The sequence below is a fragment of the Ceratotherium simum genome, chromosome 22, assembly GCF_057802395.1.
Source record: "Ceratotherium simum simum isolate JZ-2026a chromosome 22, ASM5780239v1, whole genome shotgun sequence".
In the NCBI taxonomy this organism is placed as follows: Eukaryota; Metazoa; Chordata; class Mammalia; order Perissodactyla; family Rhinocerotidae; genus Ceratotherium; species Ceratotherium simum.
Window position 1 is genome coordinate 46157990 of NC_141921.1, and position 26428 is coordinate 46184417.

At 43.5% G+C, this 26428-nt stretch overlaps 1 protein-coding gene across 2 annotated transcripts in view; it reads left to right on the forward strand.

The window, feature by feature from the left end:
* Positions 1-26428, forward strand: part of DNAJC11 (DnaJ heat shock protein family (Hsp40) member C11) — a 66845-nt gene that overhangs the window by 32506 nt on the left and 7911 nt on the right. For both annotated transcript variants that reach the window (XM_004425536.3, XM_087446889.1), the window contains 6 exons: positions 15419-15547; positions 16537-16659; positions 17689-17762; positions 20602-20791; positions 21416-21501; positions 21875-21991. In XM_004425536.3, coding sequence (XP_004425593.1) covers positions 15419-15547; positions 16537-16659; positions 17689-17762; positions 20602-20791; positions 21416-21501; positions 21875-21991 — 719 coding nt within the window. The remainder of the gene's footprint in view (positions 1-15418; positions 15548-16536; positions 16660-17688; positions 17763-20601; positions 20792-21415; positions 21502-21874; positions 21992-26428) is intronic.

The following is a 26428-nucleotide window of genomic DNA, read 5'->3' on the forward strand; positions in this document are numbered from 1 at the left end:
GTTGGGTAGGGATTTTCTGGTCGGATGTATGTACCAAGAACAGGCAAAAAGTTCAAGTGGGGAAGCTCGTAGGTTAGAAATACTGACTCTGACCCAGTGATGCACGACAGAGCAAACCATTGGACCTATGTCTAGTTTTCTCATTTGTAAAATGAGGACATCTCTCCTAACTACCACACCAAGTTGTTAAATGATTAAAAAAATAGGAAGTAGATGTTAATTTATTAGAGAAAGACAAGCCTGCTAAATAAATGCAAAGTGGTACTAGTACTAAGGTGAGGTTAAGAACTAAATTTTGTTTTGGTATTTCATTTGGCACTGCGTGGGAAATACTTGGCTTGGTCAGTGGGGGCTGGGTTTGGGTGGGGTCTATCAATTAGGATTTGAAAATGGCCCTCTGACAACACCATCAGCCTTCTCCTGCGGTTCCAATGCTGTTCCAGTGTGGACAGCCACCTGTGAGTCATGGTTTGTGTGAACTGAGCTTTGGAAAGCACTGTGGGATGCAGAAGGAATGAGTGGAATCCCCAGCTCCAGTGTGTGTTCAGCCAATGGAATGCATGTGTGCACGCACACATACGCACATACGCAGGAGGCAGCATGGTAGACCTTTCCACTTGGAGTCAAGAGTCCTGAATCAGGATTCGGATTCCACCCTCCAGTTCTGTGCCATGGGTCAGGTCACTCCTCCAGCCTTCGCTCAGTTTCTTCCTGTGTGAAATGGGAGGTTTACCACGAGGCCCACTGCTTGGGGTCGAAAGACCCCAAGTCCCCAAAGTTCTTAGTTTAATTGCCTCTGTTTTCTGTCTTTGCTGTGTGGGAGTAAATTCCTGTGTATTTCTTGCTAGAAAACACCAAGCTCAGGTTGCTGGAGTCCTAGGGTCTCCAGGGCCCTCCACATTGAGCCAGTGTAGGGGAAGGAATTTATGGCTGGACAGATGATGAGGTTCATCCACATCCAAGTGTGTGACTGGAATCTAACTGGACCACTCTGGCCATCTTCCCTTTGTCTTTAAGATCTCTTTTGTTTGCGTAATCCATCTACATTTCTTGCCTTTTAGAGACTAAGATCATATAATAGCGTTGTTCTACGCTGTGTTCACTTCATATTGATTATTTTAATTCCTTTCTTTTGTTAATACCCATAAATCTTGTCTCTCTCTGGACCGCAGCCACTTTGAGAGTCTGAAGATGACGAGATCTCAGACAGCGTCACTGGACTTTATTACTGCCTTCTTAATGAACTTGTTCAGATCCCACGTGAAGCACAGTGTTAAGTTGAGGATTGTTTGAGGGGCTTGCTTGTCTCTGAGGTATCCACTGCCTTCTTTTTTGACCTTGTTATGTAACAGTTCATGGAGATTGTTACATTATTTCCTGGACTGTTCTGTTCTCCTTTCAGTGTTACAGAGGTTGACATAAACTACCTGGGGAGACCTCCTTTCTGATTTTAGAGAGGCCAACTTGTCGGTGTGGTTCCTGTAATAGCTTAAAAACACGATTCAGCTTTATCAGAAAAAAAAATTTTAATAATGTATCAATGAAGACATACAACCAATAAAATATTTATAAATCCCAAAATGTTTTCATCAAGATGTATGAGTACATTACTCAATTACTTTTAAAGGATTTTTTAAAAGATTTGTTTTGGTTGCCATGGCTAATGATTATAGCCATCGGAATGAGCCTGTGGTTATGACTTCAGTCTGTTCTGTGGAAATGATTCTGATGTCATAAACTGACTCGACTGGGCTGGAGTCAGTTTAATTGTGCGGAGAAAAGCTATTGGAACCCGTGTATTTGTTGTGCTCAGTGTCAGGAAGGGGCGATTTAGCGTATGCAGAAATGGGCTGCTATTGAATTTGAAGAAATTGGGAAGTTGTATAAGGAGAAGGGATCAAGTCTGGGAAAGTGCTGTTTATAAAGCGGAGTCTTTGGAGAAGAGAAGAGGTGGCTGACTGTAGAAGGCAGAGAGAAAGCTGTTTAAGTGGGTACTAGTTGGAGGACTGTTCCACGCCATCCCTTCAGAATAATTACTTATAAATAAGATGTCAAAATTAAAGACTAGTGTTTATACAGGAGGAGATGTGGGGTGGGGGGAGGAATTGTTGCTAGAAACCCTGGTAAGTTTGATCCTCCATAACATTGGAGAATACAGGTTTCAGCTTGATCTCAGATAGAGTCTGTGGAGACTGTCTCACAAGAGCCACCATGGGCTCACCAGCGATAAAACAGGCAGATTTCACATTACCTCTTAATGTAATTGCCTCTTTTGGTGGAATTTTAAATTAGTAAGTTGTTACTATTGAGATTACAGATGACAGAAATTTCTCACATTATCCTTATAGCCAGATAAAAAAATATAATCATGAAAATAATTCAGAATGGAACATTCCTGGCTGAATGAACAACTGATTCTACTCAAAGATGGTTGATTAATGAATCATTTCCAACCTGATGAGAAGCTTCTCATCATGGGAGAAAGGGTTAACTAACTTAGAATTGTTATGAGTGATGTCAATGAAAATGTGTTTGTCACATTCACAGGTGTCCCAAGGCAGAAGGACAAAACCAAGATTCTGAAAGATCTCAGTGAAGTAGAATGGAAGGGATAAACGTGCTAGCTAAGAGAAGGGGAGACAGAAAAAATGGTGGTCATTAATTGACTCACTGGCTTAATATTAGCATATTTTATATAATTTAGCATATTTTGTTAGTTGGAGGTGGGTGTGGTAAAGATGATTCATTTATTCACAAAGTGATTTAAATTTGGTGTCTATAAGGAGCCAGGTACTGTTCCAGATGTGGACACGCAGCAGAGAATAATATGAACGAGACTCTGCCTTTTCATGAAGCTTAGCATTCTAGTTGAGAGAGCCAGATAATATGAAATAAACACATACATAAATTATATAATATATTAGAAGATGATAATGCTGTGTCAGGAAAGTAGATTCAGGGTAAGGTGAGAGGGCTGCAATTTTAAATAGGGTGGTCAGGCCTCACTGAGAAAGTGACACTGGGCCGGCGCCGTGGCTTAACGGTTAAGTGCACGCGCTCCGCTGCTGGCGGCCCGGGTTCGCGGCCCGGGCGCACACCGACGCACTGCTTCTCCGGCCATGCTGAGGCTGCGTCCCACATACAGCAACTAGAAGGATGTGCAACTATGACATACAACTATCTCCTGGGGCTTTGGGGGGAAAAAATAAATAAATAAATAAAATTATTTTTAAAAAAAAGAAAAGAAAGTGACATTGGAACAAAGATGAGAACGAGAGAAGAGTTATCCATGTGGATATCCGGGGAGGAGCCTTCCAGATGGAAGGAAGAGCCAGTGCAAAGGGGAAGTAGGTCTGGTAGGTTCAAGGAATAGGAGAGGCCAGTGTGTCTGGAACAGTGATGAAGGAAATTAGTAGGAGTTGAGGTCAAAGAGGTACATCTTCCATTTCCCTAATAAGAAGCAGCGACTGATCTTAATTTGTGACTGTTCAAGAGAACAGAACTAACAGCAGGAGGATGGTTTTGGCTTGGTATAAAAAACACTGAACAAGGTGGGCTGCTGAGGATTAATGGAAACTGCGCTTTTAATCACTATCTCATCTTGAACACGATGTGGCAAGGACCTACATCTTCCAAGAGGCAGCAGAAGTGGAGTGGGGAGTATCATTGAGATAAAAATAAGTTTTTCAGGGGCTGGCCCCGTGGCGTAGCGATTAAGTGTGCGTGCTCCGCTGCTGGCGGCCCAGGTTCGGATCCCGGGCACACACCAAGGCACCGCTTGTCAGGACATGCTGTGGCGGCGTCCCATATAAAGTGGAGGAAGATAGGCACAGATGTTAGCCCAGGGCCAGTCTTCCTCAGCAAAAACCAGAAGATTGGCATGGATGTTAGCTCAGGGCTGATCTTCCTCACAAAAAAAATAATAATAATAAGTTTTCCAGGCTGTTCACAGAGCCAGTCCGTGAGTGGGTTCTGGGCCATCATATAATGCTCCTGTCTGGGCTGGAGTACCTTTGGATCAGGAATAGGTGGGCCTTCGATGATGTCTAGTGGCTGTCGAGAAGAGGCTGGGCCCCGTCTCTCCTACTCCAGGCCATGCCTGTGAGTAATGGTGTCATTTGGTTATGTTGGATCCTCCTGATCATCTGATACTTATGGGCACAAGAAGTCTACTAATTTTTAAATATGCATGTAAGACCTTTTTGAGATATTAATAGTTTTTAAGCAGCCTCTATTTTTGAAGTCTAAGGTGTGTGAACATCATAGAGTGTACTTACACAAGCCTAGATGACATATATAGCCTACTACACACCTAGGCTAATGGTACTAATCTTATGGGACCATTGTCATATCTGCTGTCCGTCATTGACAGAAACATCATTATGCAGCGCATGACTGTATGTGTAAATAATTTAGAAAGGCATAGAGTTACTAGACTTAGTTAAAAAAACAGTCACCCTTCCCACCCCTCCTTTCGACTCCTGACACCTGTTCCCTGGAGGCGGCCACTCCCACCTCTCTGAGCTCTTTCTTCTGAAATTTCTAAGTTGCATATTTACATTGTTCTTTCTTTGTTTTTTCAGTTTTAGTAATTATCTATTGACCTCCTGCCAGGAAAGATAAGGATATAGTTCCCCAGCATGGTATATGTTTTTCATTCCACCCGAGGTAGTTATAATAACCATTTTGGGTTAAATTAATATTCACTGTATAAATGCTCAGCTGAGCCAGATAGTATTCCATGATTACCTGACCTTTCTTTTTTGTGTGTGTGAGGAAGATTAGCCTTGAGCTAACATCTATTGCCAATCCCCCGCTTTTTGCTGAGGAAGATTAGCCCTGAGCTAACATCCATGCCCATCTTCCTCTACTTTATATGGGACGCCGCCATAGCATGGCTTGATAAGCGGTGCGTAGGTCCACACCCAGGATCCAAACCTGCAAACCCCCGCCACTAAAGCAGAGTGCGGGGACTTAACCACTACACCACTGGGCCGGCCCCTACCTGACCTTTCTTAATATGCTTTTTCCTCTGTGGTGTTAGTAATTGTCTCATTTGGTTCCTTTTGATTAGTTTTCTATAAATCTGTCACTAATTTGTTTCCAAACTCTGTCAGAACTGAAACTTTCCTCAGTTTCATCAGACACTGTAGGCCTAGAAATTCCTAGGAAGGTGCAGGGTAGGGCTTTGGTCCTTGAGCTCTAGAGATAGATTCCCTGGGTTCAAATCCTGTCTCTGCCACTTACCTTAGGACCTTGAGCAAGATCCCACCTCTCTGTTCCTCACTTTCTTGTGTGTGTGAGGAGATTGGCCCTGAGCTAACATCTATTGCCAATCTTCCTCTTTTTTTTTTTTTTTTTTTTTTGCTGAGGAAAATTGGCCCTGAGCTAACATCTGTGCCCATCTTCCTCTATCTTGTATATGGGATGCCGCCACAGCATGGCTTGATGAGCAGTGTGTTGGTCCGCACCCAGGATTCGAACCTGCGAACCTCGGGCTGCTGAAGCAGAACACGCAAACTTAACCACTACACCACTGGGCCGGCCCCTGTTCCTTGGTTTCTTCATCTGTGAAGTGGAGATTGTTGATGAAAGGATTACGTGGAATAATACATGTCAAATAGAAGCATTCCTGACACACAGTAGGCATTCATAAATGTTATTTTTTATTATTAATGAAAAGTCTCTTATTTTTCTAAGGATATTACTTAACAGATTTCTTGCCATTTTCTTTGGCATTTGTCTTCTCTGCTTTCTGGCTGTTTTTGATCTTTACTTAGTTTCAGACTTCTGTGTTGGAGGTGTTCCTCAAATGTCTGACAATCCTGCGCTATCTGCTCATGAAGAGTGAGGCAGTAAGGCTGAGTGGATGCTCCGTGTACGTGGCAGGGCTCGTCACTGATGAGCTTAACTCTGGGGCGTTTGGCTGGAGACTCCCCACCATGGTTAATGTCTAAAGGCCATTTCTAATCAACAGGCGACTTCCTCTTGAGAGGAAGCCTCCAGTCCACCGCCTGGCTGCCAGCAGTCTTGTTGCTGAGTTGGGTAGGAAGTTCGGGAAATGACTATCCAGTGTGTAGAGTTTCACTTCACCCTTGTTTCCAGTACGTGCCCCACTCCTCCCCAGCTGTACCTGGAATGCCTTCACTTGATTTCTCCAAAGAACAAGCCTCTGTCACTTGTCTCCTCAGTGAGTGGGAGTTCTCCTGACTCCTGGTCCCCCCAGTTCCTGAGCTGGCAGACACTTGGATTTCAGCTTTCTCTGCTGAATCAGTTAGTGTCTGTCCCTCCAACTCTGTGAACTGCAGCTTCTTCATTTTAAGGACTATCAGAAATGGAGAGCAGATTCGGGATAGCCATAGGTCGGGGAAAGGGGGAGGAGGGGACGGAAAGGAGGTGGGTGTGGTTATAAAAGGGCAACACAGGGGATCCTTGTGGTAATGGAAATGTTCTGTATCTCGACTGTGGTGGTGGATACATGAACCCGTATACGTGATAAAATTTTATAGAATTATATACACGTACCACAAATGAAAAAATAAATAAAACTGAGGAAATCTGAATAAGATCATTGGATTGTATCAATGTCACTATCCTGGTTGTGATATTGAACTATAGTTTTGCAGGACGTTATTGGGGGAAATGAGGTACATGGGATCTCTCATTAATTTCTTACAGCTTCTTGTGAATCTACAATTATCTCAATGAAGTTTTCAGTTAAAAAAAGACTATCCAAAGCCAGTAGGTTAACTCAACTATATCACAATAATCTGTTTGCCTATTAAAAATGCAGATTCTCAGGCCCTACCTCAGAGCAGCTGAATAGTAGGAATCTGTCAGGCCGCTACCTGGGAATCTGTATTTCATCAGGCTCCTCAGGGAATTCAGATGGGTGGCTGAATTCAAGAACTGAATTTGCAGTGCTCTGCAGATGAGCAAATAAAATGATATCTTTTTTACCGTGCTTATTTCTATTTAATGGTTAAAGAAAAAAAGGTTGACTTATGACTGGAGTGTTTGGTAGTCCAGGAAGATGGTGGTCCAGTGGGGTTGCAGTTTCTAGGTTGGAGTAGATACTTAAAAGGTGATCTCTTCAGCTACTTCCTCTCGTGTTGAGCTCCTTGCACCTTTGAATCTTAGCAGTTTGTGATTTTTGAGTAGCTCAAAACTTGAGAAATTAAGTAAATTAGATTCTTTTGACAACTTGTTACACTCTTATTACTGTGACCTGATTGTTTGAAGATAGTATGAAACTGTGGGGTGTGTTCCCCATAGAGGCTGGTTGTCCTGCTGACAGTTTTTCCATGGTATCATCATTGTAGGTAAAGGGACTATACATAACTTCTCGTGGTTGTCATCTTTTTCTACTCTGATAGCAGAATTAGGAGCCCTGGAACAAGGGTCAGCAAACGGGCCTGCCGCCTGTTTTTGTCCAGCCCATGAGCTAAGAATGGTTTTTATTACATTTTTAATGGTTTTTAAGGAATCAAAAGAAGAATATTTTGTGACACATAAAAATGATATGAAATTCAGATTTCCATGTCCATAAATAAAGTTTTATTGGAACACAGCAAAGCTCGCTCATTTCTGTATTACCTATGGCTGTTTGCACTGCAGTAGCAGAGTTGAGTAGTTTCAACAGTAGTTGCCCACAAAGCCTAAAATACTATCAGGCCCTGTATAGAGTTTGATGACCTTGCTCTAGAAAAGTAAGGTGAAATATGTGTATTTTCCTTTATAAACTCTTTTTATTTGAAAAATGTGATTTAATAACAGTTTAATAATAAAAGGACATGAACCTGCATATATTCAATTAGAAGTTGTTGGGAAAAATCTAACCCATTAATTTATCCAGGATTAGATTTCTGTTTATCTTTTTTTTCTTTGATCCTTCTTGATCTTCTGTCAGAATTCAAATCTGACTTTCATTCCTCTCAAACTTGTGACTTCTCGTTCTATAAAAGCATATTATCTTGAAAGCGAAAATGAATTGTAAGTTACAGACAAACTCCTGTTTGGCACGTAGAGAAGAAATCTATCTAGTTCCGGTATTGTGACAAGTCCATATTCAAAAGATTATTTCCTTGGGGCCGGCCCGGTGGCGCAGGCTGTTAAGTGCGCACGTTCCGCTGCGGCGGCCCAGGGTTCGGCGGTTCGGATCCCGGGTGCGCACCAACGCACCGCTTGTTAGGCCATGCTATGGCGGCGTCCCATATAAAGTAGAGGAAGATGGGCATGGATGTTAGCCCAGGGCCAGTCTTCCTCAGCAAAAAAGAGGATTGGCATTGGATGTTAGCTCAGGGCTTGGTCCTCCTCACAAAAAAAAAAAAAAAAAAGATTATTTCCTTGAAATGGAAGAAGAGCGGAATACAGGCGTCTGAACCACTCTAAAATTAAAGACATGTCCTTGTAAACTCAGAATGACTTGATCAGTCATTCTCTGGGACAGTTCCATCTGGCATGGTTGGCACTTGAGCCTAACATTCTCCTCTGCTCTCTTGACTCTTCTTGGTTAGTCTTCCATAGACTTGGATCAGAACCAACAGCTGTTGAGTCTCCAAAGTCACTGGCTCGTTGGAGTTTTTGGTTATTTTGGCCTTGTTTAAAAGAAACAAGAAAATGGTTGAAAAAGTGATGACTTGAGCAATATTTTTAAATTTCTAAAGGCTTCTCTGCCCTCTGGTGAATCAGTTGATTGTCAGTGTTAACACAAATATTTATCATTTACAAAGTTTTTTTGGGGGGGTTGACCCCCTGGCCTAGTGGCTAAGTTTGCGCATTCCGCTTCAGCGGCCCAGGCTTCGCTGGTTCAGATCCTGGGCACGGACCCACTCACTGCTCAGCAAGCCATGCTGAGGTGGTGTCCCGTATAGGAGAACTAGAAGGATGTACAACTATGATACACAACTATTTACTGGGCCTTTGGGGAGGGGAAAAAAAAAAAAAGGAAGATTGGCAACAGATGTTAGCACAGGGCCAATCTTCCTAAAAACAAAAAGTTTTCTTTTGGGAAAGGAAATAAAACCATATTTCACATTATTCTGGAAGTTTTGGCCAATATAATTAGACAAATAACAAAAGAGAGGTAAATATTGAAAGAGCTAATTATTTGCATATGAATGCCTGTCTTTAAAGAACCAACTGAAAACTGTCAGGACTAATGAGTTGAATGAGGTGGCCAATTACGAAACATATAGACATACATCATCAGTTTCTGCCATTGCTACCATCGTCATCTCTTCATGGATTATGTAGTGGCCTCTCCTGACTGCTCCCCCTGCTTCCCTCCGTGCCCCAGCACAGCAGCCAGCGTGAGCCTGTGGAGTTCAGGTCAGACCAGGTCATTCTGCTTGAAACGCTCCAGTGGCTTTGCCATCATTCGTTGTAAGCCAGCGTCCATAGAGTGGCCTGTAGACAGAGTGACCATGTAATTCATCATCCAAACCAGGACATTTTTGGGAGTGAAAGGGGTGCTTAAAATAATTAAAATTATATAATTTTTGATATATTTATTGACCAACACTGGTTTTATTATATTGGAGAACCTATGAAAAGGCTTATCAAAAACTATTTACAGGGCCGGCTCCGTGGCTTGGCGGTTAAGTGCGTGCGCTCTGATGCTGGCGGCCCGGGTTCGGATCCCGGGCGCGCCCCAAGGCACCGCTTCTCCGTCCAGCGCGAGGCCGGGTCCCACGTACAGCAACTAGAAGGATGTGAACCTATGACATACAACTATCTGCTGGGGCTTTGGGGGGAAAAAATGAATAAATAAAATCTTTAAAAAAAAAAAAAAAAAAGACTATTTACAGACTATTTCCTTTAAAAATATAGACCTGTGTACATTAAAACAAATTTTTAAAATTATATTGATTATGTGAACAGTAAAAGTAGCAGAAGCAGAATCATTGTTTTTGGCATACATTCACATACTTTGATCAGTTTATCAGTTATATTTGTCTCCGGATATTGTGTGTTCTGGTTATGTATTGCTGCATAACAAACCGCTCTGAAACCTAGCGGCTTGCAGGAACAATTTGATTTTCTCTCATGGTTCTGTGGGTTGACTGGACTCAGCTGGATGGTTCTCACATGGGGTCTCCTCATGGAATTGCAGTGCAACAGCAGCTGGATCTTGTCATGTGGAAGACGGTGTCTGCACTCACAGGCCTCTCCTGCACCTCAGCTGGGGTGGCTGGTACAGCTGAGGATGGCCTGGCATCTCGCCCACGCAGCCTCTCCCCCTGGCGAGCTTGGGTTTCCTCACAACATCGCCGTCTCAGGGCAGTTGGGTTGTAACATATTAGCCAGCTTCCCCAGAAAGCACATTCCAGAGATCTAGACGAAGCTGCAAGGCTTCTCATGACCTTCTCGTGACCTAGCCTTGAGGTCTCCACTGTCATGTCCACTGCATTCTGCTGGACAAAAACCAAGTGCCCAGTCCAGTGTGGAATCAGGGAGAGGACGCTGTGCGAGGATGGGATGGCGGCAGGCGTGACTCACCAGAAGGCCTCCTGTGTGCTCTCACTTCCACACTGTCACCCCTATGTTTCTGAAGACTGTACTTGCCGTGTCTTTTTTTTCTTTCATAACATTGCCTGCCATCTTCATAAAAGTTGCATTTATATTTAGTAAATTTGAATTTTTTGACATATTTAATTGATTCTTCTCTGTATATCATAGTATTCTTAATTGAGAAAATACTCTCTCAATTCTGAATTTCTTCATTTTGGAACTAAGTATTGGCCTAAGTATTTTCCCAAGTATTGTCTTTTGCCTCCATTCAGAGTATATTTCTTTGACAAATTTTTTAACGAATTGTCTTTATTTATGATCTTTTGAATGCTTCCTCAAATTTAGATGTCCCAAAACTATAGGCAGGTCTTTTCGATTTTATTCCATTCCAGGGCAGATATTTAAATAATTGATTAATTAAAAATGACAGCTTCACCAAAAGATTCCTACCAAAAATTGAGATATCCAAAATGCCATTATAGAATTTCAAAATGAAATAAACTGAGCTCTTACCCTTTTATTTGTTCTGTTTTTCCCTCCTCAAGAGATCCATTTCTGGGTATTCTTGGTTACATGCTTTATTTTCAGTGATTGCAATTTCTTAAATATTTTAAAAGCTGCAGGGTTTATTATGCTCCAGTTCTACGAAGGCCCAGACGTTCCTAATACACAGTTTGTAATGCGCTACCATGCTGCAGATTATTTTGTATTGAGAGTCAGCTTCACAAAAAATTATTCTGTTACTCTGTGAATGTACAGAAATATTTGTACAATTTGACAAGGATAGCTTTATTTTCCATAGGTAGAATTACCACAGCTTGGTTTTTTTTGGTTTTGGTTTTGTTTTGGTGAGGAAGATCAGCCCTGAGCTAACATCCATGCTAATCCTCCTCTTTTTGCTGAGGAAGACCGGCTCTGAGCTAACATCTGTTGCCAGTCCTCCTCCTTTTTTCTCCCCAAAGCCCCGGTAGATAGTTGTATGTCATAGCTGCACATCCTTCTAGTTGCTGTATGTGGGACGCGGCCTCAGCATGGCCGGAGAAGCGGTGCGTCGGTGCACGCCCGGGATCCAAACCCGGGCCGCCAGTAGGGGAGTGTGTGCACTTAACCACTAAGCCACTTGGCCGGCCCCCCACAGCTTGTTTTAACACAATTATGCATTATGTGTGCACTATAACTAATTCTAAGACTATTTCTGCTCCATGGATTTCTGGATTTAATGACACTTTTACCGTGATGCTGTACTTCACCAAAATTGGTATTTGAGTATCACCACAAAGAAACAATTTCGCATTCAATGTGGAACTTTTTTTTGTGTGTGAGGAAGATTGTCCCTGAGCTAACATCTGCCAATCCTCCTGTTTTTTTTGTGTTTTTTTTGTGTTTTTTTGTGGTTTTTTTTGCTGAGGAAGACTGGCCCTGAGCTAACATCCGTGCCCATCTTCCTCCACTTCATATGGGATGCCGCCACAGCATGGCTTGACAAGCGGTGCGTTGGTGCACACCCGGGATCCAAACGGCGAACCCTGGGCCGCTACAGCGGAGCGCACGCACTTAACCGCTTGCGCCACCAGGCTGGCCCCTCAATGTGGAACTTTTTGACTGAGTTTACAGTAGCATTAACAATAATGTCAGGTGTTTTGCCTTCAAAAAATCAAATGATAATTAAGCTTAGCTTAACTGATTTTCTATTTGAAGCATGTGGTTGACACTGATATAAAACTGGCACATTAGCAAGTGTGAGTTTCTTCTGCTAATGGAAACAGCTGTTGCTTTATCTCTCATGTGTGCATTACAAACCTTGGAGTGGAAAAATGAGTGAAATTAGCGTAGTAGACAGACTTCCGGTGGATCTAAATGAAAAGTCCTCTTCCACAGTTAGATGTAGATGCTGCTACAGCCTCACTTTTGCGCATGGTCTTCTTGAAAGAATGACTATTGAAGAAGATGCTTGTGCTTCATTGCCAGATATGAGAGTTACAATTTTCCAATGGTCAGGGTTGGCACTATGGATGGTCAATGCCGAAGAACATTTTATACAAGTTACAAATTTATCAGCTTTCTGAGAAAATGGAGATTTAGTACTTAATTTTTTTCATTAAACATACACTATATTTAATCTCATTGCTGCCTGAAGTTTATCAAAAAAGAAAGTATTACCCCCTCCCAAAGAAAACCCTTGTAGATTTTTATCAGGAGTTGCCAAATTCAGCCCACTGCCTGTTTTTCTATGACCTGTGAGCTAAGAATGGTTTTTACATTTTTAAATGGTCAGAAACAATCAAAAGAACAACAATATTTTGAGACATGAAAATTCTATGAAATTTAGATTTCAGTGTTAATGAACAGATTTTTATTGGAAGAAAGTCAGGCCTAGTCATTTACTGGATAGTCTGGCTGCTTTCCCCTATAAGAGCAGAGTCGAATTGCAACAGAGACCCTATGGCCCACAACATCTAAAATATTTACTGTGGCCCTTCACAGAAAACGTGTGCAACTCCTGATTTAGACCATTCAGTAGATGAGAAAAAACACCACCAAGAATGTTCATACTGCTCTCTAATTCCTTCTCCTACGGGACCTGCTCACCTCTGTTTCCCACACATGTTCACACACACCTAGAGTTTCCATGAACGTGGCTGAACAGTTGCTTGACAGCTTCTTACATGTCACAGGCCAAGGCACCAGCCACCTGCTTGATGCACCAGATGGACAGCAGAATTTAATACTTACCCCACCACCAACTGAGACTGGAAGGAGTTGGCTGTGCCTAGCTGCTGTTTCAGCAGGCACCTGCGTGCGAGTACTAGAATGGGAGGTGCTGCTCTCATTCCACCTGGGAAAGATGGGAGAAGAGTGATGGGTTATCCTTGTCTTCTCAAGTCACCGTGCATCCCACACACTATTAGATGAGACACTGGCAGGTGCTAGAAGTACAAAATGAAGGCCTGTCCACCAAACCCACCCTGGCTTCTTAGTTTAAGGCAGCTATAGACAATGATAATACTATTGATGATAATAACACTGTTGATAATGATAATACTGTTGGTGGTGATAATATAGTCATACGTCACTTAACAATGGGGATAAGGTTCTGAGAAACATGTCGTTAGGCAATTTCGTTGTTGTGGATACATCATAGAGTATACTTATATAAATCTAGATGGTATAGCCTGTTACACACCTAGGCTATATGGAACTAACCTTATGGGATCACCATCTTATATGCGGTCCTTCGTTGACCAAAATGTTGTGCGGTGCATGACTGTATTATGGATGATGATGATTCTGTTGTTGATGATACTATTATTGATGATGATAATACGTTGTTCAAAAATGAAAATCTGGGATAATTACTAAACTAATCAAAACAGTGGGGTTAAACTGGTATTAGCCCAGATAAACCCACTTCTAACATTCTCCATGATCACCCATGCGTGACATGCCCTCCAAACTCCTCCTCTGCGTTCTCCCTGCCTCTGCTCCAGCCCCAGTGGCCTCCACCCTCCTCCACTAGATACCCACAGGCTCGCCCCTCATTTCCCTCACACGTTTTTGTTCACGTGTCCCCTTCTCAGAGAAAAACACACCCTCCCAAGCTACTTTTGGGGTGATAGAAATGTTCTGTACCTTGATTTTGGAAGTGGTTTCGCAAGTGTATACATCTGTCAAAGCTCATTGAATTGTCTGCTTCAAATGGGTGCAGTTTATATTATTATATGTAAATTAAACCTCAATAAAGTTTTTAAATGGGCTGCAGACAATTTAATAAAAATGTGTGCATGTGGCTGGCCCCGTGGCTTAGCGGTTAAGTGCGCGTGCTCCGCTGCTGGTGGCCTGGGTTCGGATCCCGGGCACGCACTGACGCACCGCTTCTCCAGCCATGCTGAGGCCGTGTCCCATGTACAGCAACTAGAAGGATGTGCAGCTATGACATACAACTATCTACTGGGGCTTTGGGGAATAAATAAATAAATAAAATCTTTAAAAAAAAAAAAGTGTGTGGTTATGATTTTATGTGTCAGGTTAAGATATATGCTGATTTGAAAAGTCTTATGACAATAAAAAAATAAACATTGATTTTCTGGGTATGGAGCATTTTTGTCAATCAGCAAAATTTTAGTTTAGTATTTCCTGAGAACATGGTGTTCTGTTTCTCAATTGTCAAATTAATTTTAGAAGGAGGAACAATTTTTAAATTTCCATTTGTTCATAATTCTTTTTTTGCACTTTATCTTTGAAGATATTTTTATGTTTTAAAGAGTTTTAAGGTAGGGCCGGCCCCGTGGCTTAGCGGTTAAGTGCTCGCGCTCCGCTGCTGGCGGCCCGGGTTCGGATCCCGGGCGCGCACCGACACACCACTTCTCCGGCTATGCTGAGGCCGCGTCCCACATACAGCAACTAGAAGGATGTGCAGCTGTGACATACAACTATCTACCGGGGCTTTGGGGGGGAAAAAATAAATAAATAAAATCTTTAAAAAAAAAAAAAAGAGTTTTAAGGTAGTTTTGTGATGTAAGTGTTTAGAGAAAAATGTTTGATCCATGTAGCTAATTTCTAGGTTTTATGCATTCATGGGTTAAATCTGGAGATGAGCCAGGAGCTCTAAATCTGTTTAGAGCCATGAAATGGGTCCTCTTTGATTACTAAAAATCAAATTGTGCTCATCTTATTTCTTCTCCTAACACTTGTCTTAGGCATGTCGTTCATCCACAGACGCGACTGGTTTTCTGACTGTGGAAGCTGGTGGTGCTCTGCCGTGGTTTGAACTGTGACATTCATGCTCTGTGGGCTTTGTTGCGCAGACCTGCCTGCACCCAGTGAACGATGCCAGCTGCTAAAGTGTAGTATTGTCTTATTCCGCAAATACCACCCCTGGTGCTGATGGCTTGCTTTTCTGCCCCAGGGGACCATCAGCGTTGGCATTGATGCCACTGACCTTTTTGATCGCTATGAGGAGGAGTACGAAGATGTGTCCGGAAGTGGCTTTCCGCAGATAGAAATTAACAAGATGCACATATCCCAGTCTATTGAGGTAAAGCGCACAGACACCTCCCCGAGTGTGGTGAGGTTCAGGTTAATGAGGTACAGCACGCCAAGCAGCTGGGACGAGAGAATCTGCACAGGGCTTTTCTCATCTTTATTTATGAAAGGATGCAAATAGCCACTTAGAAAAAAAAGCTCCAATCTCAACCTTGTTTGTTACTGCTTTGCCAACATGTTAGCAGCATGAGTGCCAGAGGCTGGGGGGCGCTTAGCTACCAAGGTCTCAGGGCTCTCCAGTCAGAAAGTGCTAATGGGCTCGGAGAAGTGGAAGCCCAAGGTCATGGTGATTTTAGGAGAGAAAGCAGACCTCCATGGGTAATTCCAAGAATGAGTCTTAGTTTTAAGGCACACTCTATTGTGTGCTGAAAACACAATATTCAGGTGAGCCCTGGGATCACTAAAATGCCATCTTTTTGCCTACTATTTGGATGTGGCAATATTGGGCCATTCTACTGAGGGGTACAATAGGTCTCTACCTCTTCAACTCATTTATTTATTCTCAAGTGTACCAACCTAGAACATGAAGTCCTAACTCAGGAAATTGCCCGCTTCTTGGAGCTACCAGAGTCAGTCAGTATGGCCATGGGAAGGTCTTAAGTCCCTTCTCTAATGCTGGTGGTGGCGAGCAGGGATTGGAGAGCCCAGATGTCCCACAGTGGGAAGGCACATAGTGAAATCACTGTGCAATCTGATGCTGTTGGTACACTAAGAACCAACATGTAGCCCTGTGTTTCCCTTGGTTTTTTGAAATTTGCCCATTAAAGCTTTTGCAAAACATTACCTTGATGGCCACATGCAGTTCAGATGGCAAAGTGAGAGAGAAGTGAAGCTGTTCAGGTAATTCTGCATCCCAACACACTTGAACTGTGGAATCACCTGCACTTTTGGCCTTGAACTTATGATGTATTCATCAGGTTGCTATCCTTGGCACTTCCTATTGCTTTGATTCATTTATAATCAGCAAATATTATTTCCTAGGCACCCTTGACAGCTACAGACACAGCCATCCTCTCTGGAAGCCTCTCAACGCAGAATGGGAATGGAGGGGGTTCCATTAACTTTGCACTCAGACGAGTCACTTCTGCAAAGGGATGGGGAGAGGTAAGAATGTTGACTGGCTGAATCGTGTTGTCCATTGCAAAGCTTTATTTCTGAACATTTACACTCTAAAAGCTAACCCTCAGAGTGACCTGGGTTGGCCACATCATTGTATAACAAGGTACCGGATGTCAAACTTACATAAGTTGACTGTCCCCAGGAGAAAAATATGTTTCATATCTGAGAAGGAATTCTCCAAGTCTGCTGAACAGTTCAAAGTTTAGGATAGAACAACAAGATTTCGCTTGATATGCCAAATTCCAGAAATCCAGCCTGTAGAAACTCAGCATCTTTGTTCCCTTTAAGCAAAAACCTGTTAGCTTACTCTCTTTGCCTACACAATTCAGAAGGCAGGTGCCTCTGTCTCAGTGCTCTGGTCCACTGATTGGTGGTCATTTAACAGCCAGTTCTGCCGAGCAAATTGAGCTGCATCAAATTAACATTGAAGAGCTGCCTTGAAAGTTACCCAGACTAGTAAATGAGGCAGCCAGAACCAGCTGGACTTCCAAGGCTGCTTGGGTGGAACTGCTAATGGGTTTAACATCAGACCCCTGAGAACCATCTCCAGTCACCTGTGAGACCTACTGATGGTGAAGCAGAGCAGAATGAAAATGCAGAGAAGTGGGCACTGCAAGGGAACGGGGAGGGCCCACACCTGACTGCAGCAGGCGCTCTGCAGATGACCATGGTGGCTCTGCCACAGGGAGGGGCACGGAGAGCCAGTCTCTTCTTCTGACTTGAGCTAGGAAAATGAGGATCAGAGGCGAGTGATGTTTTATTTGGAGGCATTCCTTTTTGAAACATGCCTCATTGAAATCTGCCTCCTTTGGATCCATGGAAACAGTCATCTCCACTGGGAAAAGGTTAAGATGAGATATTAAGAATCTTCCAGCCTCTATTTTAGAGCCCTGGCCAGGACTGATGGCATTGAATTAAATGAAGAAATCATAACCAGAGGTGCTTACCTGAGGCCTGGGTTGCTGCCATGAGATAAAACGCCATTAATACTTTTTCTTTTTCTTTTTTGAACAGTTAGAATTTGGAGCTGGGGATCTGCAGGGGCCTTTATTTGGTCTAAAGCTGTTCCGTAATCTCACACCAAGATGGTAAATATGAAGAGATAAATCCTCTTTGATGGTCTTTGAGGACTTAGGAGACCAGAACCTGTGTATTCTTTTTGTCATGGTCATCTGGAGTTATCTTGTCTGTCCTCCAGGGTCACTGGGGGCAAACCCTGCAGCGCTGGCATGGAGCCTAGGCAGTATGCATGTTGCCAAGGGCACTGGATTGGGGGTTCCATTCTTGTCTCAGCCCTGGGCCAGGCTTCTGCCCTGTGGTGCACAGTTTCGTCCTTTGTGGGGACGAGGCTCTTTATCTGCCTGGTCACCGTGGGCTGTGAGGACCACGAGAGACCGGAGGGAAAGTGCCTTCACAGGGAAGTTGGTCAGCAGTCTGAAATATTTATGAACTTGTGGATCATTTCTTTGTCCCAGAGAATGTATGTGAAGTTCTGAAAAGAGGTTTTATTAAGCAGAGAGGCAGCTTGTGAGACTGCTTAGTTACCGGGTAGATTTATAGATGTCAGAACTTTAAACCCCCACCAGCCAATGCTTTCCTTCATCTTTGCTGTTGCAGTGATGTCACACTCCTAGAACTGTACATCACTGTCCCTTCTAGAACAACGGCAGTGTCTTGATTTCCCGTTTGGGGGGGTATCTGTGTGAGCTCAGATAAAAGAATTAGGTGGAAGGTAAAATAAAACCTGTTTCCTCTGGGGGATGAAATAGAGCTAAAGGAGGCCTGAAATGGAGTATGTGTGTGGAAATAAAGGTTGCCCTTCCAGTTGGATGTGTGTCTGCGTGCCTGCCAGGTTCTGCAGGGTCAGACCAATCCCTGCCCTCCAGTCTGACAGTGAAGGCACGTTCGAAGTTGGTTGACACGGGGAGAGTAGGGAAGTGTTGTGAGAGAGAGGATGTGGCGTCTGGGACAGGTGAAGACTGAAGCTTGTGAAGATGAGCCAGCCTGAGCCCGAGCAGAGGCCCGAAAGCAGTGCTTCCAGACAGGGAGCACAGGGTAGAAAGGTGCTTGACGTTGGTTAGAACACAGCTTCTCGGGCCTCTGCCCTAAGATTTGGATTCACTACGTCTGGGAGGGGGACAAGGATTTATACTTTTAACCAGAACTTCAGGTGAAGAGTATATATATGTGTCACTGTTGTCCTAACCATGTCTGCCTAGGGTTGTCACCTCTGATACCGACTAAAAGCAGATTCCTGCCCCTACCCCCAGACCAACTGAATCGGGTCCTATGAGGGAGGATCCTGGGAATCCGTGGTTTTATCAAGCACCCCAGGTCATTCTTAAGATTGGACGCGTTTAGGAGACACTTCATCGAGGAGAATCTGTAGACCATGTCATTCTGGTTGAGTCTTAAGGTGTCTGGCCACTGGTGGTCACCTGGGTCTAGGGCTGGCTGGTCATCAGCTTTTGCAGGTTTGGAAATTGAATTTTGTCATAGTACCCAGAGTTTATCAGACTGGAGAATGCAGATTTATAAACAAGGATGCCACTTTATTACTGTACAGGGTCTGCTCTTCAGGGAGCCCTAATCCTAGGGTCCAGTTATTTACGAGTCCAAACCAGTGATCAGAGAGTGTGGAATCAGCCCCAAGAATGGCAGCCAGTGGAATGTTCTCCATCTCCCAGTGCAGTGCCTGCCTTGCTGATCTCCCCAGAGTCTGTCTCTCTTTCTAGGATGTGCTGGATAAAAATACTAGATCTATTACTTTGACTAAACAGGCATCTCACTCTTTATATTTTGATTCTTTTAAATGTCACTCTGTAACTCTGTCTTGAAATTCTGGGGGTGACTTTTATCTCTCTTTTCTCTCTGCTTGCCTCCCCTGACCCCACTGTGGGTAAAGCAGAAAATTGTAGCCGTTGTCCAGTGTGACTCAAGTGTGAGATAAACGAGAAAAGGTTCGGTGGGGCCTGAGGAGAGTAAGGATTTCATTCTTAGTTCATTCGGCCATGGGAAGCTGTTGGAAGTTTGTGAGTACAGGAGCGAATATGATCCGAGTTATATTTATTATTTTAATGGCAAAAGCAACACCTCCAGAGCTTAGGAAGGAGAGAAAGAAAGTAAACTTAAGCAGTTGTTGGGCTAGTGAATGTTGGGCTGTTGCCTAAAGAAGACCGGCTCTTTGCTCACCTTTAACACCTTGAGTACAGTGGTGTGAATCCCTTTGTTATTCAAATGAAATATCCCTTTTTAACCAGAAGATGGGGCTGACTGCCTTGGAAACAAACTTGAGAGGCCTTTCAGGGGAAACGGTTTACAGTACTAGCTTTTCGAGTAGCTTCAGTCAATAGTACATAAGCGTGATGTACATCAGAATCACATGGGCAGTCTTTTAAAAATATACTGGTGCCTGGACCCCCGCCCAGAAGTTCTAACTTAATTGGTCTGGGACGGGCTCTGTGTCAGTGGTTCTCAAGCTTTGCTGCACATCTAGAATCACCTAGGGAGCTTTAACCCTCCAGGCCTGTACATCAGAACGCCTAGGGCAGGAGCCAGCTATTGGTACTTTCAGATGAGCCAGGGGCCTTGAGCATGCAGCCAAGTTTGGGAGCCTCCCCAGGTGATTGGATCTCCTGGCTTAGGAACACAGACATTCAGGTGCCTCTTGGGTTGCAGCTGAAGTTAGAGTGGGTTGGGGCGGGGAGTGTAGATCAGCAGGGAGGATTCTTGGAAAGTCCACTCTGTCCTCCTCCCTCTGCCTCTCATGACAGAGGCTCGGTCTCCTGCTTTTCCTGCCGGGAGCTGGCCCAAGGGTTAATGGAAGTGGTAATGAGCAGGGCCTTAGCCTGGCAGAGAGGGAGGGGCCCAAGAGCAGCTGAGAGCCAGGTGTCATCCAGGACTCTTTCTATCTGTGTATCCCCTCAGCTTTGTGACGACAAACTGTGCTCTGCAGTTTTCGTCCCGTGGAATCCGGCCTGGCCTTACCACTGTCCTAGCTCGGAACCTGGACAAGAACACTGTGGGCTACTTGCAATGGCGGTGGGGTATCCAGTCGGCCATGAACACTAGCATCGTCCGGGACACCAAAACCAGCCACTTCACTGTGGCCCTTCAGGTCAGGACAGAGCTCCTGCAGGACTGCCTCTTCCTGCTGTCTCAGTGTGTCCCTTGCAGCCTTCACCCTGTTCGCCTTGGCAGAATCTGAGTACCTGAGGGGGCCCTGAGGGGCAGATGGCCATCACTCACACGCAGGAGTGTTGAAATACTGTTGTTCTCAGGCTCCCAGAAGAGCTGTGTTCCACTTATCTTTAAAAAAAAAAATGCCTTTTTCACATCTTCTGGTGGGAGAAGCCCACCGAATCAAGGTGGGAGAGAGCCCTGGTTGATAAGCAACCCCCAAGTATACTCGTGGCCAGGCAGGGGCACGGGGGTGAGAGGCCGCCCCTCACAGGGCAGCTGCTCCGCAGCTCTCACCAGCTGCTGCCGTGTAGGAATGCAGGCTTGTGTTGCAGAATCTTTTATTCTTCATGAGAAGTCAGAAAACTGGGTTTTTATGTGAAACCTCCCAGTTTTTAAATATTGGCTGCTGGTAAATTGTCACACGGTTTGTGCAGCTACCATATTGTGGCGCCTGCCTGAGAGGCCTGCCCAGCATGGGTGCTCAGTGCAAGGGCGACACCTGCCTTACCAGAGTCTCGGCTGCTAGCCATACCTTCTTTTTCCCCCTCTGTCTTCTCAGCTTGGAATTCCTCACTCCTTTGCACTGATCAGCTATCAGCACAAATTCCAGGATGATGATCAGACTCGTGTGAAAGGATCCCTTAAGTAAGTCCTGGCCTGGCTGACCACAAAAGCATACCTGATCTGTGTAGGGGTTTCTGATGGTGGAGCCGGTTGATGTAAGATGCCTGCTCGTGTTAATCTCTCCTGTCTGTAAGATTTCTTGAGTGCCTCCTATTGTGAGGCAATGGGATTTACCACTGTGCAGTCCCAGTCCTTGAGGAACTTTGAGTCTAATGGAAGAACTGGACTGAGGGTATCAGTTGTGAATCTGCTCCCTGTGGGTGGTGGGGAGGGCAAGAGGGAAGGATGGGATGGGGGACCCAGCCATTGTTCTGAGTGACAGTTGCCCATGGTGAACGGGAGGGATCCGGGAGCTGAGGGGCCTTTGCTCACTCACTGCAATGTGCTCCTGCAGGGCAGGCTTCTTCGGGACGGTGGTGGAGTACGGGGCAGAGAGAAAAATCTCCAGGCACAGCATTCTAGGTGCAGCCGTCAGCGTTGGAGTCCCACAGGGCGTTTCTCTCAAAGTCAAGTAAGTTGAACTGGGTATTTCTGGCTAAGGATTATCTGGCAGCTTGTAACACAGTTGGGCCTCTCCTAAGTTAACGATGAAATAGACTTTGCTCTGAAATTTTGTTCTTAAAGATGCAGTTGCTTCTGTCTTTGCTGTGTAAGCAAATGTCAGGGAGCTCATTAGCCCAACATTCAAGTGAGGTCTGCGTTCAGAGAACTTCCATATGCTCTACCAGCCCATCTCCCAACCTGCCTGCATCTCTTACTACTCTCTGCCTTCCTTGATGGCCCCGCACGTCCCCTCACCGCCCCGGCAGTTTGCACACATACGGTGTCATCATCAGCGCACTAGGTCTGAATTGCTGCAGTATCCTGACTGATCTCCTGCAGCCCCTGTGACACTGCTGTCCACACAGGCAGCCTTCTTAACATTCCAGTCAGTGTATGTCATCCTTCTGTGACTCCCTCAATTCAGGGCAAAAGCCAGAGGCCTTTAACACCCTCCATGATCTAGCCACTTGCTATCCTTCCTGACCTCCTCTTTCCCCATCTCCCTCGTGCTCACTCCACTCCAGCCACACTGGCCTCGGAGCTGCTCCTGGAACACACCAAGCCCACTCCTGCTTCCGGACTCGGCATTTGCTCTTCTCAGTCCCAGATTACTACCTGGCTGGTTCCTTCGACTCCTTCTGATCTCTGTTCAAATGTCAGCTAATTGCCAAAACCATCCTTCATCACCCCGCACCTTGCCCCAAGCAATCTCTTTCCTTCACTCTGTTTATTATTCTGCTTTGCACCCATCTCCATCTGCTCTTCATCAAAAGCTCAACTTAACATTTTATTCTTTTCTGTACTACTAGAGCCTAGAACACAGCCTAGCACGTAAGAAAGACTCAGTGAGTGAGTCAGAGAGAGAAAAAGGAAGCAGATCACATCTCACTTTTGGAGATGAGAGCCAAACCAGGTTACCCAGGTCAGAGCTGGCATCATGCATCTCTCCTCTCACATAAGATTTGAGAACACCTGAGATTTAATCAAGGGCATACAGAGAACTATCAGATTTTCTGCATTCTAATCCTTTTCTTCCCTCCCCAAATTGGGACCACTAATGAGGCACCATTCTCTGTGATTCAGTTTCTGTTTTTAAATACTTCTCTGCAGATGTTTCATGACATAATCTGAATCCAATTCTCATCCCAAGAATGCCACTCTGCCTCTTTGGAAAGAAGCGTTTTCATTTCAACTGAGTTTCCTGTGTAACAGGCTGAGTTGTCCAAATTGTATTGGTATGTAAACCAGAGTTTTGCCAGAAGGCACCAGAGTTCAGCAACAACAGATGATCTTACTTTGCTAACTTTTCTCTTATATTCTGTTTATTTGATCAATCACAGTAATTTTTGAAAGTTAAACCAACCTTACATTCCTGAGGAAAGTTCCACTTGATCATGACATAGAATACTTTTTATATATTGCTTGATTTGATTTGCTGATAACTTACTAAGGATTTTTGCATCATTTTTTTTTTAATAATTTTATTTATTTATTTTATTTTTCCCCCCAAAGCCCCAGTAGATAGTTGTATGTCATAGTTGCACATCCTTCTAGTTGCTGTATGTGGGACGCGGCCTCAGCATGGCCGGAGAAGCAGAGCCTCGGTGCACGCCCGGGATCCGAACCTGGGCCGCCAGCAGTGGAGCGCGCGCACTTAACTGCTAAGCCACGGGGCCGGCCCGGATTTTTGCACCTATGCTTATAAGGGATGCTAGTCTATAATTTTCTTTTTTTACTATGTATTTGTCAGGTTTTGGAAAGAGTTATGACAGCCTGATAAAATGAGTTAGGAAGTGTTCCTTCCTCCTCTATTTTCGGAAAGAATTTGTGTAAGATTGGTATTATTTCTTCCTTATGTTTTATAGAATTCACCAGTGAAATCAACTGAGCCTGAATTTTCTTTGTAGGAAGGTTTTGTTTTGTTTTTTGTTTTTTGCTGAGGAAGATTCGCCCTGAGCTAACGTCTACGTCAGTCTTCCTCTATTTTGTGTGTGGTTCACCGCCACAGCATGGCAGCTGATGACTGGTGTAGGCCTGCTCCCAGGAAATGAACCTGGGCCGCTGAAATGGAGTGCACCGAACTTACCCACTAGGCCACAGGGCCAGCCCCTCTTTGTAGGAAGGTTTTTGATAATGAATTCAATTTCTTTCATAAATACAGGGCTTTTCCATTTTTTTGTTTCATCTTATGTTATCTTTTTTAATTTGTTTTTTTCAAGGAAGTTGTCCATTTCATCAAAGTATTGAATTTGTTAGCATAAAGTTGTTCATAATATCCTCCTATCCTTTTAACATCTATAGTTATCTGTAGATGAATCAGTCTGGGTAGGGTACTTAACTTTTCAAAAAAGCAGCTTTTGGCTTTGTTAATTTTCTCCATTGTTTATCTGTTTTCTATTTCATTGATTTCTGATCTTTAATATTTCCTTCTTTCTACTTATTTTGGTTTTACTTTGCTTCTTTTTCTAGTTTTTTAAGTGCGTACCTTAGGTTATTAATTTGAGACCTTTTTTCTTTTCTAATATAAACATTTAAGGCTATAAATTTCCCTTTAAACACTGCTTTACTCCATCCAGCAAATTTTGATATGTTGTATTATTATCATTGAGTTCAAACTATTTTCTAATTTCACTTTTAGAAATGTATTGCTTAATTTCCAAATATTTGGGTTTCTCTAAATATCTGTTTATCGCTCTTTAATTTCATTTTGGTCAGAGAACATATTCTGTATGATTCCAGTCTTTTTAAATATATTGAGACTTTTGTGGCCCCACATATAATCAGTCTTGGTGAATGTATCATGTGCACTTGAAAAGAATGTGAATTCCACAGTTGTTAGGCACAGTGTTCTGTAAATGTTAGTTAGATCAGGTGATTGGCATTTGTCAGAAATCAGAATTTCTATGACTTTACTGATTATGGGGGGGAGTTCTATCAATTGCTGAGAAAGGGGGTTTTAAAATCTCCAGCTATGATTGTGAAATTCTCTATTTCTTCCTTTGTCAATTTTTTTTTTTTTTTGATGAGGAAGATTAGCCCAGAGCTAACATCTGTTGGTAATCCTCCTCTTTTTGCTGAAGGAGATTGGCACTGAGCTAACATCTGTGCCCATCTGCCTGTATTTTATGTGGGATGCCACCACAGCGTGGCTTGATAAGCAGTGCATAGGTCCACACCCAGGATCCGAACCTACGAACCCTGGGCCACCAAAGCGGAGCGCCAAACTCAACCACTACACCACCAGGCTGCCCCCCCTTTTGTCAATTTTTGCTCATTTTTTAAAAATTTATTTTTAATTTTTTTTATTGATAGCAATTTTTGCTATCAATACTCTTTGTCTTGAAGTCTATCTGAGATTAATATAGCTATTCTAGCCTTCTTACATTTGTGTAGTTTATCTTTTTCTGTCCATTTCTGTTTAACCTATCTGGGTTTGTGTTTCAGGTGTGTCTCATAGACAACATACAGTTGGATCTTGCCCTTCCATTCTTACAGTCTGTTCATACCGTTTCTTTTTAATTGGAGCGTTTAGTCCATTCACAATTAAAGTAATTATTGGTATGGTTGGATTTAGGCCTGCTATTTTATTACTGGTTTTCCATTCTGATTTTTTGTTCCTCTGACCATCCTCAAAAATATTTCAGTTATGGGCATTCCTGCCCCAGAACTAAGCTGTTATCATTGCTGTAATTTGTTGTCAGGTTTATTGAGGTAAAATTTACATAAATTAAAACTCACCCTTTTTATTGTATAGTTCTCTGAGTTTGGACAATCACATAAGTCATGTACCCATCATCACAATCGAGATATAGAACATTTGCCATCATCCTCAAAATTCCCTCATGCCCTTGGTGTGGTCTCCCACCCAGGCCCCGGCAACCACTGGTCTGTTTTCACTCTCTGTATTTTTGCCTTTTTCAAAATGTCATATAATTGGAATCATACAGTTGTAGCCTTTTGTGCTTCTTCCATGAGCAAAGTGCAGTTGCAATAACATCTATATTGTTGTGTCCTTCAGTAATGTGTTCCTTTTTGTTGTTGTTGGTATTGCATCGTGTAGATGGACCACAATTTATCTGCTTATCAGTTTAAAGATATATGGTTGTTTCGAGTTTTTGGTGATTACGAATAAAACTAATACAGACATTCATAGACAGGTTTTGTGTGAACATAAGTTTTCGTTTCTCTTGGGAAAATACCTAGGAGTGGGCATGCTGAGCCTTGTCACATGGTAGGTGTGTGTTTAACTTTATAAGAAAGTACCAAGCTGTTTTCCAAAGTGGTGGTTTCATTTTACTTTCCCACCAGCAGCATATGAGAATTCTGGTTGCTCCACATCCTCACCAACCCTTGGTATGGTCATTTTTTTAAATTTTGGCTGTTTTAGCAGGTTTATAGGTGAATC